At 37.9% G+C, this 17,329-nt stretch overlaps 1 protein-coding gene across 28 annotated transcripts in view; it reads right to left on the bottom strand.

The window, feature by feature from the left end:
• Esrrg (estrogen related receptor gamma) overlaps positions 1-17,329 on the bottom strand; it is a 592,284-nt gene that overhangs the window by 171,811 nt on the left and 403,144 nt on the right. For all 28 annotated transcript variants that reach the window (XM_048809368.1, XM_048809360.1, XM_048809366.1 and 25 more), the window contains one exon: positions 10,696-11,111. In XM_048809368.1, the coding sequence (XP_048665325.1) occupies positions 10,696-11,111 (416 nt within the window). The remainder of the gene's footprint in view (positions 1-10,695; positions 11,112-17,329) is intronic.

Below are 17,329 nucleotides of genomic sequence, written 5' to 3'. Positions count from 1 at the left end.
AATGAATTTTTAGTTAGTTATGGAGGAAGAGAATTATTGTGCAGTTATGAAAAAAGCATGCATTTTGAAAAATATAAAGTATAAGGTATTATTTCCTCTATTTTGTCCCCACACATGTAATGTGTTGTTCTGCGGCTATTGTAACCAAGTGGAAATGGAATGGATTTATTTGTCCAAACTTGGTTCTCAAATAAGGAAAAGCAAGAAGAAATGAGAGATAGAGCAATTACAATGTTAAGGAGGCAATGGGAGGTTGGTGGGGGGTACACACCTAAAATCCCAGCAACTCTGGAGGCTGAGGCCGGAGGAGCACAAGTGAGGCCAGTCTGGGCAATTTAGCCACACCCTGCCACCTCCCCCCTAAAAAAAGATTTGTAATGGAAGGTTGGAGATATTGTTGCTGGGGGTAGAACATTTGCATAGGAAGCACAAGTCCCTGAGTTGCATTCCCAGCACTGCAAAACACACAAATTAAAGAAAGAGAGGCACTGATAGCTCTGTTGGAGTTTAACTTGTAATCAAAAGCAGTTTCTAGTCCCTTCATCACAACAATTAGTCATGGGATATTACTGATTATGGGTCACATGCCCTCAGGGCAAAGTCTTCAGGCAAACTATCAACCATAGTCTACCTCCTGAATCCCATCAGAAATATAATTTAATATTCCTTTTGCAAAAAGAGAATAGAGGCAATTCATATTTTTTTTTCTCTCTCTCTCCCTCCCCACCCCCCATGTGTATATGGTGGTGGGAATTGAACCCAGGACCTTATACATGGTAGGCAAGTGCTCTAACAATAAGCTATACACCCAGTCCCAAGATGCCTTTAAAAACTAATTTAAAATAGCTGAATGTGGTGGTGCATTCCTATAATCCCAGCTACTCTGGAGGCTGAGGCAGGAGGACCACAAATTCGAGGCCAGTCTTAGAAACTTAGCAAAAGTCCCAGCAACTTAGTGAGCCCTGTGTCAAAATTTTAAATAATAAAAGGGACTAGGGATGTAGCTCAGTGGTAAAGTGACTCTGGATTTAATACACAGTATGAAAGACAAAACAAAATATTGACTACAAATTAATTTCCTTCCTGAATACCACTGCCATAAACTCCTTACATGGGACAGTTCTCATCCAGTAGCATTAAACTGGGAAATAGACTTTATAAGTAAAATATTAAAATGGTATACTAATGTAAGTGACTTTTAAAATACAGTAATATAGGGCTGGGGATATAGATCAGAAGTAGAGTATTGATCTTGCATGGGCAAGGCCCTGGATTCAATCCCCAATACTGTAAAAATAAAATAAAATACAATAACATACTAAAAATACTGAGTTTAATAAGCACACAAGTGACACAGAGGTTTTGGTGTCTGCAAATTTCAGTTTCTAACATCTGAAGGACTACAATATAGTATCATTAAATCTTCTTTATTTTTCCTTTCCTAAATAAAATATCAACCATGCAATTCAATCTCTAAAATGTATCACTCTCATTTTATGTAATGCAAAAATCCAAATTTTTTAAATCAGCCACTTGTTATTTTCTCTTAATTTACACTGGCTCTGTTTTATGCTTAGTTAGCCAATACACACATGTATACATATACACATAGCTGATATATCATAGTGCTCATAGATGTGTACTTCAAACAGCTTTAAAATCTGTAAATACTAAAAAGAGACCAGAAAATTCTGATCCCTGAAAAAGTAATATTATTCTAAAAACTGAGGTAATAGACCAAAAAATTTCGTAATTATGAACTTGATTTCAGTATAAATTATAGGTGTATGCAAAGCTGCATAGGAAATCCTATGGTGTAAAAATCTTATATATCAATGTTGCCTACATGGAAGATAACAAGAGAGTGTTTCTATGTAGAAATTAGCCAACTAGGGCCAGCAGGTCAAATTCAATCCTGGACTTGTTTTTCTCAGGTCCCAAGCTCAGAGTAGTTTCACATTTTTAAAAAGCTATGAGATAAATAATATGAAACAGAAAAGGTATGAAGCCCACAGATCCTAAATGTTGTATATCCTGAAATATTTAAAGGCTCTAGTTTACTATCTGTTCCTTTTCAAGGAAAAAAAAAAAAAATCCTAGAAACTGGAGGCTGAGACAGGAAGATGGCAAGTTACAACCAAACTTAGCCTCTTACTTAGCAAGACCCTATCTCAAAGTAGATGATAAATAGATAAAAGGACTAGGGGTGTAGCTCAGTGGTAGAGCACCCTGGGTTTAATCCCCAGTATCAAAACAAGAAAAAAAAATAACCCAAGAAGTGTGATTGTTTTGGCCAGTTCATCAGAGTCAGAACAAACTACGGAAAAGGAATCACTATTTATTTGTCCCAAGAAATTGTTCCATTAAGTCAAGACCCAGAGAAATAAAATTCTATATTATGCTGTTTTAGGGCATCTATTCACATGATATACCTTCTCTAATACAGAAAGTCTAAAATACTATATTTTAATTTCTATGTTTTTTTTGTTTTAGTACTGGGGATGGAACCAAGGAGTGCTCTACTAATGAGTTACACCCCCAGCTGTTTTATTTTTAATTTTATTTTGAGACAGGGTCTTGCTAAGTTGTCCAAGCTTGTCTCAAATGTGTGATCCTCCTGCCTCAGCCTCCTGAGTTGCTGTCATTACAGGTGTATGCTACCATGCCTGGCACTTAAACTTTACTATTAAAATAAACACTGAATCTAACAAATAAAATAGGAAAAGTAGAATATTTGTCATTTTTACTTGGCAATATTAATGCAATTCAAAAATTTAGACCAAATTAGCATCAAATGCAAGAAAAAGTAAAAAAAAATTAATTTAAACGTATAACAAAAGCAAGCTCTGAACTAAAGCAAGTGAATTATAGATAATACTTCTTTAGAAAATATCACTTCTATATGTAATTTAATGCTACTTTCAAACTGATAATCACTGATATTCATCAAGTCAAGACATTTCCATATTATTTTGGATTTTTAAAAAAATTTTTTAGACATTGATGGATCTTTATTTTATTCATTTATTTATATTTGGTGCTGAGAATCTAACCCAGTGCCTCATACCTGCTAGGCAACCACTCTATCACTGAGCCACAACTCCAGCCCCATTATTTTGGATTTTAACTTGAGAATATATTAGAGTTTTAAAACTGACATTCACTATAAGCTGGGATAATTATTTTCTCTAAACACTCTTTTCAAGTAGAAACTAATTTATTATTTTCCTTTAGACGATGCATATGCTATATAGACGCTCCATTTGTAGATTTTTTTCTCCATTTCTGCAACTATTCTATGCAAGGACTGAAACAGCATGTGATGGCAAAGAAAATGCTCTAGCCAGGGGAGATGCTCCAGGACTACACCACCTGCTTCAGGAAAGAGTCAAGACAATTCATAAAGGAAAAGGCAGCTGGCAGCATCAGACCCAAGGACTGCGGCTTGGCAGGAAGATGCCCTAAAACATCTTTCATTTCCTATCCCTCAAGCCTTTTTCAGATAGGGTCTCCATAAATTGCTTAGGGGCCTCACCTCACTAAGTAGCCAAGGTCGGCCTCAAACTCCTAATTCTCCTGCCCCAACCTCTGGAGTCACTGGGACTATGGTCATGTATCACAGTGTCTGGCTGAGACTGAAGCTCTTACCAATGCCACCTTTACCTCCAGACAAGAGGATGCCCTGCCTGTAGGCCCTGACATAAAAAGAAGCCCATTCAAGGTACTAAGGAGACAAGCTGGAGTCGTCTTCTGTCTACCCCATGACCTCAAGTCCCTGTGACTTTCAAATTCCCAGGCTAGATCATTGCAATCCTATTCCTGGGTCTGAGAGGGCCTGTCTCTTGGGTGCCTCTACTGGACTTTTAGTGGACTAAACCAAACTGCTGTGTACACATTATGGGACCTGTTTGCAAGGGCTCATTGGGACTTACACATGATGGCAAGGATTTCCACATATGTACAAAACAAGATGGGACAGAAGAGGGTTAGGAAGAGAAAGGGGGTAGGCCACAGGTTAAAGACTAGTATTGTCCTTGTATTGTCTCTTTCTAATACTAAATTCCTAGGAGTCTATGACTGAAAAATGCAAAGTGTCCCCCCAAGGCTATGGAAGCCATATTTGGTTAAGTGAGAGAATAGAACCTATTTTACTTAGCAGTCTATTTTGATATATAAATTTAACATATTTCTATATATGGGCATGTGGGTATCCACACCTCCTTTCCTAGGTCCCACAGTGTTGAGAGTAGATTCTGTTCCCACAATGTTCACACCTATATCTCATGATATTTGTTCAGTTCCTAAATCCCACAGAGGAAGCTTAACTGGCAATTTGATGTTTTATACAAGCTCCAAGATTCAGGCTTCTTATTAGATTTATCCAGTTTTCCATTCATATTCAGAGGGGGGGGGAAGTTAACTGATTACCATAAGACAAAATAAAATCAAACAAATTTTCAGGCAGTCTACCTAAATCCCTCCCATTATGAAAGAGTAACAATACAGAGAAATGGCCATAGAGAGAGAGGGTTCATTGTCATCATTAAAGAGTAAATGCTACGAGCTTAGGGAGGTTGGCTTCATGTCCTTCCAGCTTAGCACCATGGGCAGACATTCTCTGTGCTAGAATATTTGATCCATTCAGAACATGAGCATCCCAGACATATTCTCAATATCAACCAAGGTTTAATAATTAGTTGAGTACTTACTATGGGCTAGGCACTCTGACATATATTCTCTCATTTAAACCTTATCACCTGGGAAGATGCAGCCAGGTTAAGGTCCCACAACTGATAAGTGGCCAAGAGTTGGACCTGACTTCACATGAACACCAAACCCAGGCTAGAACAAATATCGTTTTTAAAAATTTCATATTTTTAAATATACAATTTCCTTTTTTTAAAATGTGGGAGGCTTGCCTGGGGGTTATAGTTCAGTGGTGAAGTGTTTGCCTCCCAAATATGAGGCACTGGGTTCAATCCTCAGCACACATAAAAATAAATGAAATAAAGGTATTTTTTTTAATGTGGGGGAAGAGGAACTCCTTAGAACTAGAATGAGCAGTTGGGTATTAGTACCCACAAAATGTTAAAAAATAAACAAAAGTGATTTTCCTTATTCTTACATAGAAAGAAAAATTTCAGGGGACCCATGTTTTGTATATTCAATAATGAAATATATATTGACTTCTTTGGGGTATGAAGATGTTTTCCTTTTCCTACTTCCTTAACCAGAGTTCAGTGAAACTGTTAAAGAGAAGCCCCAAACAAATCTCCATTCATCTATGAACTGAGGCCGATAATGGAATTCGAAAAAATAATGAGAAGAACTATATCACACCCCTCAAATTATCATGAATACAAAATGACAATGAAATCATTGCTGACATTCTAACCCTACCAAATGATAGTCAGGACTGTCAAAATCCTCTAAAAAAGTATCTTAAAAATATTTTGAGGCCCATTGATGAAGTTCTATAGTGAAGAAAATGCTAACAAGCATGTGCAAGGCCCTGCATTCAATCCCGAGCACACATACACACAAAATAGTATGTTCAGAAAAAAAAAAATGTAAAATCTAAAGCCTTAAATTCTACTTAACTGCTAACCCTTTTCAATTGTTTCTCAATAATAACTTGGAACGAGTCAATGAAGCTATAGTCAAATAAATAAAATACACCTTTCAAGTTGACTTTACCAAAATCTATGATTAACTGACTTTCACAAAGCAAAATGCCACATTCAGAGTTGAAAATAAAAATTGTTACTATTTTTCTCAAGACATGTTTTAGATATGTGTTCTTTTAGCTCCATATTTACCTTTTTTAAAATTAAAAGCTTTTTTTTTTAAGTTTGAAGATCTGAATTGGTTTTATTTTACATTTGAGAATTTGATGATACTTCATACGGTAAAATAAGTGTTCCCTTGCCCAACTTTGTACACTTATATTTATTACACATTCAATAACCAATCCTAAAAATAAATGGTCATAGGAAGAAACAAAGATTCTCAAAAGGCATTATTGCCACACTCCGTACATGTCCCTTAGTCAAGTTCAGGAAAGCAGAACCAGGCCCTGGTGAGGTAGAAGTCATGCTTATATAATGTCCTGGCCACTGGAGCTGTGAGACAGTTTCTACTGCTAAGTCCTACTCAAGAAGGACTTGTTCTCAAGGGGAGTTACGTAATCTCCTCTCCTTCCCTGGAGAGTTTCAAGGGAAGGGAGGGAGAGGCTATCTGTCAAGAATAATTTGGCTACACTGCTTCCTGGAGGCATGAGAGCCGACTCATAGCCCCTTCCGCATAGGAACAAGAGTCTGTGATGGTACAATATGTTCAGGCTACTTTCAACATCTTTGGAGTTCAATCGCTATCACTATTTGGCCACAACAAGGAGGGGCCGTTCCAATCCTCCTTACAATTACCGCCCTAATTATTACATTATACTTTCACAATTTAATCCCTTTATTTGCCTCACTGGCTTTTTGGGGCTAAGTAAGCACCACAGTGTGATGCCTGATGATGTAGCTCGCAGGGTAGCTTTACTGAGTGCTGCCCAGCTGCCAGCTACAAGCACAGCCAGGTGGGCAAGTCCAGAGTGCTAATCTGGACAGTGACATCTCTGTCTCCTACTCAGAATCCTTGCAACTTGCTCTCTCCAATATGGAGGGAAAGTGAGCACTATATATCAATGCCAAGAATCACCCTGTGCTTTGTTCTGCTAAGCTTTTGGTAGCTTCGCAGCTACCAAAAGAATAATCATGCATAGAACTCCAATGGTTCTGTTATAATTATTGCTCAGCAAACAACCATTGCATAGCTATTAATATCTAAGTAATAAGATTATTAAAGAATCTGAAATCTTGTGTATATTTTATGCTGCATTTCTACAAAATGCCTTAACTTGCTTTTTTAAGTGAACATATATAACTTTTCTGAAGACAAAAATTAGACCTTTACCTATTAAAAAAAAAAAAAAAAAACAACTGTCAGGAATTTTTCTCAGGTATTAAAGCCTTAAATTTATAGAAGGAGATAAAGATCCAGTGGATGAGAATTTCTAGGAAAATATTAATGAAATATGATAATGATGAGTCCGAAAAATTAAAATACTGCTACTAAAATATTTAGAGAACATTTTAGTGCACACTCACTTGACTTTGAGTTCTTCAGCAAAACCTATGAAAGGCTATGGAGAAACTTACCCCAAACTATTAAAGATATATATCATTGCACAGACACAAACTTGTTGATTTCTGCTTACACTTTAACAGAAGACATTGCTTATCCCAGCACAGGAAACTGTGGGCTTTCAAGTTTCAAGTAGAAGGCCAAGAGTAAGTTTCCCACATATTTGCATTAAATTTATTATTTGAGACAAAATGCTTCCTAGGTTAATGCATTTTGATTGTAGACAACTGTACACTTCTCATTCAGTGCCAGATATGTACAACATAGATACATTGTTTACTTGTGAAACTTTTCATTAAGCATCAGTAAGAGCCTGGAGGATGGAGGAGTTGGGTGGGGAATATAATGTCTTGAGGGAAAGAAGTTGCTACTTTGTGTTTTCTGGGTAGTATTTAGGGTAATAGTGAGAGCCAAAGATAATTACAATGTAGAAAGACCAATCCTGTGATATGATAGAGCAGTATTTCTTAAACTGAAGGAGGTAGGAATCACTCGGAGATTTGGTGAAACACAGGATCTGATTCAGTAGATCTATGCTGGGGATTAAAGCTGCATTAACAAATTCCTAAGTGTTGGGACACTTGGAGTCCAGGGACCATACTTTGAGTAGCAAGGAATTAGACTGACTACACTCCCAGGCTGCTTCTTTGTATAATGTCTTCTTGGTGACTCAAAAAATCAAGTACCCTGGTATAAATAAAAAGAAGGGTGAATTCGTTAAAAAAAAAAAAAAAAGAAAGGCTATGGAGAGGTTAGGTTGAAACAGTCATTCTATTATATAGGGTTACAATGACTTGAAAAATTGTGCTTTTGAAGTAAACTGTGTTCTTAACCACAGACCAAGCATGCAACACAAAAGCAAGGGACAGGTAAGGGCAGAGATCAGTGGTAGCTCTGTGGGTCTGATCCTCAGCACGCAAAACAAAAAGCAAGGGGGAGCCAGTGCAAACTATTTACTACTGACAGTTGCCAAAATCTTCAGATGAACTTACTGAAAAGAGTTGAACTGCCAGACATTCTTAAAAGGAAAGAGTGGGGAATATTGTGAGTGTACATAAAGGGTTCCAGTATCACCTTTCGTTAAAATATTTATAAGCATTAGAGTTTAACAAACAGTTCCTCTTTTGCAACATAAAAATCAGGACACTACGCAGTTATTTAGGTTCCAAATAGACTAATTTTAGTTATATTCAGTAAGTTACCAAAAGATGACAGTGCTCAGATGTCACTAGTAAATCAGCAGCAATGTGGAGGACCGTGGCTCACCTACTAGAGTGACCATCAGAACCCCTTGGCATGATTGGTGAAGTACAGATCACTGGGTTCACCACCAGAAATTCTGGTTTGGTTAACCCAGGATGAAGCCAAAGAATTTGCATTTCTAACAAAATGCAAGCTGATACTGCTAGTTAAGCCACCACACTAAGGACCATTGGTACAGAATACAGAACAGACCGGTGCAGTGTTTCTTTTTTGTTAGGTCCAGGGTTATGTGAAGGACTGAGGATGGAACCCAAGGCCTAGGACATTCAAGGCAAGTACTCTACCACTGAGCTACATACTTAACACTTTTTTATTTTATTTTGAGACATGGTCTCTCCAATTTGACCAGGTTGACCTCGAACTTTCAATTCTACCTCAGTCTCCCCAGTAGCTGAGATTACAGGCATGCACCACTATGCCCACTAGTCTAATAGCTCTTTGGCTTTACATTATTATACATTATTATTATCATTTGTGTGTGGTGTGTGTGTGTTTAAGGGGACTGAACATGGGAATTCACACATGCTAGGCAAGTGATCTACCACTGAGCTATATCCCAGCCCAAACTTGACTTTACATTAAGTATCACCTAGGAAGCTTTCAAAAATCCCTCCTTTTTCTTGGCCACATCTAAGATCAATTCATTCAGAATGTGGAAGCACAAGCCCTGGTATCAGTATTTAAAATAAAAAAATTGAAGTAATGGGCTGACAAGCTTGAGAATACTGATATCAGTGAAGATTGTCTTTATGTCCACAACTGGTTGTATTTAAAAAAAAAAATAGATGTAGATGGACACAAAACCTTTATTTATTTATGTATTATATATTTATTTATTTATTTTTGAGTGTGTGGTGCTGAGGATCGAACCCAGTGCCCCACATGTTAAGCAGAGCTCTACCATTGAGCTATAACCACAGCGCCCCCTCCCCTGCCAGCCCCAACTGGTTGTTAAGAAGATATATTTTGGAGGCCAGGGTGTAGCTCAGTGGTAAAGTATGGGTTTAAATCCCAGCATCAATTTTTTTTTTTTTTAAAAAGGTTGTGTTCTGTAAACCACTGAGCAGAATCTCTGGGTGCTGTGGATCTCAATAAATGATTTTATTTTCCTTTTCCCATTTTCTTCAAAAGTGTATCACAAGAGATTGAAAAAGTAAAATCTAATTTTGTGTCAGTATGTATCTGTAGATCTGAAAGTGAGCTGAGTTCTATATTTGTGGATTACTGGTTTAAAAGGAGTACATATAAACTAGTTATATTTTTCCATATTTTCTGTGAGAAATAACATTATTTATAAATCTGGTGATTTATAAAGGTTTGGATATGCATCACTTATATGTGTTGGAGGTATATTTTATAATTCAATGAAATTTCATTGGTTTAATTTAGGAGTCTCTTATGCAAATCTAGCTATGGGGAAAGGAAGAAAATGAGTAGGTGATTAAATATGTCTAAAACAGTGGTTCTCAATGTGTGGTCCCTGGCTGGAACAGCATCATCTGGAAATTTATTGGAAATGTAAAAATTCTAAGGCCCCCAACCCAGATCTAATGAATCAAGAACCTCTGGGGAGAGGGACCAGTAATCTGCATTTTAACCAGATTGCCAGGTGATTTTGATGTATATTCAAGTTTGAGAAACACTAAAGTATTCATTACTTCAATGTATGTATAAGACTCAAAGGGATAAAAAGCCTTATTAATCTAATGTGCATTTGCTCAGTAGTTACACAGATCCATGTTACTCTAATCTTAGCTACACTCTTTTAAACTCCACCCAGTTCTCATTATCTTTGCATCGTGTGAGTATAATAGTGAAAGCAGAATTAATGGACAGGAGCATATCTGGGGAGAGTTTATTCTATAAATCCTCTACAATCAATTTTAATCTATTTCTGTTTTCTACTCAAGATAGAAATAATGCCATGCAAGTTGACTTGCAAAAATAACTAGGGCCAGGTGTGGTGGTGCATGCCCAGTGATTCAGAAGGCTGAGGCAGGAGGGTCACAAGTTTGAGGCCAGCCTCAGCAACTTAGTGAGGCCCTCCGCAATTTAGCAAGACCCTGTCTCCAAAGAAAAATTTAAAAACTCCCAGAGATTTAGCTCAGTGGTAAAATGTCCCTGCGTTCAAATCCTAGTACAAAAAAAAAAAAAAAATGAAGAAAAAGAAGAAGAACAAGGGGGAAAAAAATATCACACGAAGTTGGAAAGAGGCATAGTATTAGCAGCTCCAAAACTAACCTTGAATTGTCCTCTTGAAGAATGCCTTGCAGGCTTCACAGGACGCTACCCCGTAGTGGTACCCAGAAGCGATGTCACCACACACTAAACACAGTCTCTTGGGCATCGAGTTGAGCATGTATTCGCACTTGGTCTGGGGGTCTTCAACAATGGTGCTGGAGCAGTCATCATACAGTTTCCTGACAGGCCCGCTACCTCCCAGGATAGGAGCGGAAGGGTAGAGAGGTGGCGAGTCCAGTCCGTTCTGATGGCCATTCATGGTGGAACTGTAGCTCCCACTGGCGTCTGAAGAGCCACCAGGACTGTGGTGGTTGACGCTGTCCGTCAGGGAGGCTGGGCTGGAGGGTTCCGTCTTGATGAAGGACGAACAGCTTGAATCAATGTGTCGATCTTTGTTTGACATTCTGCAGAGAAGCCTGAGATGGAGGGAGAGAGAAAGAGGGAGAGAGAGAGAGAGTCAGACATGGAGGCCAACTGAGGTACAAATAAGGAGAGGATGAAAAGGTAAGGGAAAGTTGAGAGGATTAAAAAAAAAAAAAACCACAGGAAGAATTTGCATGTTAAAGACATTGTTCTTTGAGAGTGCTTCCTGAGGGCTGGGAGATGCACATCATTCATTCTCTAGTCAATATCTCTTGTTCTACAAGAAGGTAATCAGTGTAAGGGCCTGACAGGGCTACATCACAGAGCACAGACAGGCCATAAACAAAGGCTTGAAAGGGTCCAATTGCTTTTATTTTACCTTTCTCTTGGAGAACCACTGTCAATATATAAATCAGCCCTCGAGATCCTAAATTTATCAGTAGAAGAGGTAGGGATTTGCAAAGTCTAAATCATTTCTAAAACTGTATTTATCCTCACCCAGTCTTTCCTTCCACCTTCTGGTACATTCTGCATCCATTTTATTATGAGCAGAATCAAACTTCTATCTTTCAAGACTGAACAGATGATCCTTAGCTCTGTAATTACTGTTTGTCAGCACGCTTCCATAAGCATAACTGTGTCTTTTATTGATCTGACTAAAACACATAAGGAATATATCCTCAATTGCTTTGCTTCTTTATTTAAATTGCTCTATCTCCTAGCCATTTCACAACATATAAAGATATCAAGTACGAAATTCTATCCAATATTTAAGGATTATTTCCTAAATGCACAAAACTTGGGAGCACTGATTAATAAGTATGTGCATGTATTTGTGTCTTTTGTGTGTGGTTTGCCCTTATTGTAACAGATGAATTAGTAAAAGTCATTTGTACCTTCAGTACACCTGTGAGTCCAACAAATCTAATACGTCACATTCAGAAGTGTAGAATTGTATCAATTTTTGTCCTGAAAAAATGAGATTTGAAATGGTCCCTCTACTCCACCCTGTACTTTTTTCCCCATTAACATCATATCTTCTGAAAGAAATGTGATGAAGCATCTAATCTGACAAACTACTTCTCTTATCTAGAAGAAACATATCACTCATCTTTTGTGGAACCCATAAGTGATTGGATTTCTGAAAAGGTAATTAAATGCAAAGATATGGTTGGTCTTATTGTCTTTCCGCTTAGCCATAGGGTAAAACCCCTTTTAGCAAGGCCCTCTGAGAACCTTCTGAGAGACCACCATAGAAAGAAGAGGTGACAGTTGAGAAAGGACTTAGATAATTGCTTCCCTGTGTAAAGCTGATTTATGGGAATCCCACTGTGTAATGGTCATTCACTAGAATTTGGGGGAGTAGTCACAGTATAACCAAAGGGATGCAATTATCTCTTTCACTATAAATCTAATGATATTTTATCTTTGTACAAATTTCATGCCATCCGCCAGGTCTCCCTTCTCCCATTGTTCTGCTTCTTTCAAATGAAGGGCAAGATGGAATTCTCTATCAGGAATGTTCACCTAACTGTTCCACGCAGGCTGTCTCAAGAGCAAAGCATTGAAGACAGGACTGCTTCCACCCAAATACATTTTAGCTGGGAAACTGTGCTCTGCTCACTCCAGTCAAGCAATATGGGGATGTGCAGAATGCAAACAGGAAGAAGAAAGCCACCAAAATATCTCCATGTTTTCACCCACCCACTTGGGCTGTCCTTCCCTCCCCAGAGCTAGCAGAAGAAAAAAATATCCCCCTCGCCAACCCCAACAACAGAGTCCTCTCCTTTCTGCATCTGCTGCCTTGTAGCCGTCACTGTTAATGAGTGTTGTAATTAATAGATCGCTCTCCTTGTCTCCCTGCTTGCACTCTGGGCTGAGCACTTTCCTCAAGTCAACGTTTGAAAGAAAGCGGGTCGGCACTGACTTACAGCAGGCCTGTGAATTCCTTTTAATTTAGAGCTCTTATACCACCACTTCACTTATTACCTTATAATTACCAGACTGCGCGCACATACATTATGATCTTAGACTAGAGTTAGAAGTTATTAGGCTACTAAACCATGGTTGCTCCCCTTTCCTCTCTCTGGCACTGAATTTCTCACAGCTATGACAATTAACTCTTTCACCATCTGCCTGAAAGGCACTGTTGGAAAAAAAAAAAAATTCTCCCCAAAGAGGAGTTGCTTTGAATTGTTTGAGAACAAGACGTACTCCAGGGTCCCCTGCCCCCTGTTCTTTTTCCCTTTTTTGCATCTTCTATGATCATTTTTTATCCCAGGTTTTTCCCCCTTGGGCTTTTTCTCATGGATTTCTAAAATCTGCAGAACTCTCAATTTAAGGAACAAGGTCAGAAATTACCTCTTTGTTTATGGAAGAGTTATTTGCTAAGTCACCCAAAGTGTATGTGTCAAATGCATGCTGTTTATGTCTCAGAAAAATGGGGTTTCTCCAGCCAGCTGTCTCATCCCCAAATCTCAGTCCATACTTTACAACATCCTGGATGCACGCAAGGCAATTTGGGAGGAGCCACTGCCAGGGAAGTCCTAGGAATCCTGGAAATATCTTCTAAATGAGGTCTGGCCATTTTGGCTATAAATGAATGTGAACAAACTAGATTTGTGCTCTAAATTGTTCATGGTTCTTTTCCAACATGAACTGCTTCCTTAATTAATACCTTTGCCCAGTGGAAATACTAATAGGGTTAACACTATTCGAATGCTTTTTATATGCCAGGCATTGAGCCTCAGATGTTCAGAAATTTCCTAAATGTCATGCAGCTAGGAAGTAGTAGAGGTAGATTTGAACATGTGTCTGACTCCAAAGTCCAGAGCAGAAATGCCTTAATGTCAACTAAGTTTTTAACAGAAGTATCATTAAAAAAAAAAAAAAATAGTGGTACAGGCAAGGGTAGAGGTGATACACACAGAAATCTACTGCTTTTATTTCTCAGCAATTTCAACTACCACTCACCCATGAGTGGAGAGGGGCCCAAGGGGAGACCACAGGGGCTGCAGGTCTGCCTTATTGAGTCATACTCCCATGGCTTGGAGTGACACCTCAACAGAATCCCTGAAAGAACACAGTTGTCTCCTAATTACTACTTAGCTTATTACACTGAACACTTCCTAGACACAATTGCATTATAACCTAAAACTACAGCGAGTCTTAATTCTCTCGCTCTCTGTCTCTGAAATTCTACAGCTCTATTATTCAAGCCTGAAATATTCACAACTATCTATAAATTCAATTGTCAGCTGGTGGGTTTTATTCTAGACTTCACTTCAATCTAAAATTAGAGGCACTAAAATTCACATTAACTCTAAGAGGAATGTAGTGAATAAGACTTTATTTCAAAAGAACACCTTTTTGTCAGAAAGAGCCATTTTCAAGATGATGGCTTTATCTGTAGCCAAAGAGAATAAGCCCAATTCCACATTGTGCTGTTAATGCAGAAATTTTAGGTCACATTGGATTAATAAAAATCTAAATTTAGTTAAGAATTATGAATAGAAATAACACGTGTTGAAATATGTGGGAAATATTTATTTTAAAGCCTTGGTATAGGTTATTTTATTTTATTATCTTAAGAGAAATGATGAAAAGGACAAAGTAGTAAGACGAACTGCTTTCCAAAAGCTTATGAATTAACACCCCAAGATAAACAGGACAGGGAAGCTACTATGTCAAGAATAGCATTAGGGGAATGGGGATGTAGCTCCGTGATAGAGCACTGACCTAGCTTGCAGAAGACCTGGGTTCGATTCCCAGGACCACAAAACAAAAACAAATACAAGAACAAAACAAAACAAGCTTAACATTTGGTTTCTATGTAACAAACTAAATTTAAAGAATTTAATAGCTCCTGAAATTTCAGTGTTGTAAACAGCATTTCAATACAGTTAATGACAGGGTCTCAAACAATTCTGATCATGTCCCCCCCCCCCAATAGAGGAACCCATTTCCTTACCTTGCTTAAGGGTAAGCAAAGATAAAATTTATCTTTGATGTTAGATACAACAGATAGGGCAAATCAAGATTCTCAGTGGCCAGGCTATTTATAAATATAATTCTTGAGTGTTAGTTAACTGTGTATGCATGTGCATAGAGGGAGAAAGTGAGAGAAATAATAAGAATTAATTTAAGTTGCTGCAAAAAAAATAAAATCTGTAAGCTAATATTCAATTTATATTATAAGTATTAGATTGTTTTCAGTGATTCCTCCTAGATTCAGGTAAATGTATGAGCTTGAATGAATGACTACGAATTTGAATTTTCATACACATGTGTAGATGTCCAGGGTTGTTGATATTTCAATGAAAGTACTTAAGCTTTTTATTTGTTTATACTAATATGACAACATTTCATAACATCATATTTTTAACACTTTCTTCAAAATGTTTTTAAACAACTCTATTTCATCCACTGAATTTCACACAAAACTTTTAGTTTCCCCACTAACAGTGCATGAAATTCTCTTTAGAAGTCTCATTTGACACCTGTGGCAGGTCATCTTAGACCTTCATGATTATTACCCTAAGGCAAAATCTTCTGTAATATTTATTAGACCTATTCCAATGACAGACACGTTCATAGCTAAATAGGTGTCAACCAAAACAGTCACCATTTTGGCTTCTTTGTCATCCTGGAGGTCCTGAAAAGATCTCATCATTATTACAAATTCCAAATTCTTTAAAAATGTTTTTCCAACACATTTGTACATGGACACGGAAGCCAGCAAAGCTGTCCATTTACAAAATACAGCACCTCTCACTGAATCATAGAATTTTAGGGCTGGAAAGGAAGGTTATTGAGTCTGGCCCCTAATGACTACCTGTTCAACACAGGAATGAATCTAAGGGTTCCTGAATCTAAGGGGATTGGTTGGTTTTCTACCTCCTGAAATCACCAAATTTAATATTTAAGTATTTTTGTTTAAGAAATATATATAAAATCAGGAGTATCCTAGAGGGTTTTTGTTGTTGTTTTGTTTTGGTTTTTAATGCTTTTAGGAAAAAAAAACCTTCAGAACACACCACAGCTCCCTGAAGTACAGGCTTCAGAGCCTATGACCCCAGCAGCTCCCATGGCAGCCTGAGTTACAACTTCAAGCATGCTACTTTACAATGAGCTCCCCCCCTACCCCCTGCTTCAACTAATTGCACTCTCGTAAAGTGGCAAAATGTGAATCACTTAGTAACAAAATGGGCACCAGCTGCTATTGTCAGAGAATGGCGATGCTGAAGAAAGGGAAGGCAACTGAATGAAGTGTCATGTCAGAAATCAACCGTGCAACGTGTGATTTGAGAAAACATGACTACTTTACAGAGACAGGGTGTCATTATGGCATCACAGTAATACGATGCTTTGACAACTGCTGGGTCTAACATATCATCATTGCATTAAGGTACACTGGCTTAGATGGGGAAGGAAGAGAAAGGATTTTTTCTTTTAATAAGAAATATCTTAAGGTCTGCCTGGTTAACCTAATGGAAGGAGATCATTAATTGTAAAAGAAGAATTGTTAATCCTGACCCATGCGCTCAGGAAGATAAAAACACATGGGCACACACATACTTATGTATAATTTGAAGGTCTTCTTTAACAAACACTGAGGCCCATCTACTAGAACAGATTTCTGCATAAGGATCTACGACCACGCAGTAAATGCTGCTTCTTGGTATTTTGAACAAATAACTTGTGCATTTTAGTCCAAAAGACTCTTTCCAGTTCACTCCATCAAGAGCAGGAGAGAGAAAACAGCTGCTTCCCAAGATGGTGCTTAGCAGCTAACAAGAGAGGTGGCTACACAGTGTGAAGACAAGGGGCCGGCCCCTGAAAAAAACGATTTGGAGCTTCCATCTAAGATGAAAGCACTCCCAACTCTGTGAAGGCCTGTCTACTACACCAGAAAAGGAAACTAAGAACAAAGAAGGGACATTAAATTCACGTCTGGGCAGTCATTGAAAGGAAACTGTCCATGAATTAGAACTTTACACCTAATGACTAAACACTTATTTAAAAAGACCAACAGAAACCTTACCTGCTTTTAGGGTCCTGGAATTCAACAAACGGTTTTTCTTACTCAATTTTGTTCTGACATAAGGTTCATCAGGTATCCTGGTCTAAGCACCGAAAGCCCCTTTATCCCAGGTTTTCCAGGATGACTGACCTCCTAATCAGACATGGAGAGATACTAGAGACACCTATGTAAAATGATTTTTACTCTTATACCTAAAGCAAAGGAAGTTTGGAGATTATTTTCATAAAA

This window comes from Marmota marmota, unplaced genomic scaffold (genome assembly GCF_001458135.2).
Source record: "Marmota marmota marmota unplaced genomic scaffold, marMar, whole genome shotgun sequence".
Taxonomy (NCBI): domain Eukaryota; kingdom Metazoa; phylum Chordata; class Mammalia; order Rodentia; family Sciuridae; genus Marmota; species Marmota marmota.
The sequence above is the reverse complement of the archived record's forward strand: the minus strand, read 5'-3'. Positions and strand labels throughout refer to the sequence as shown.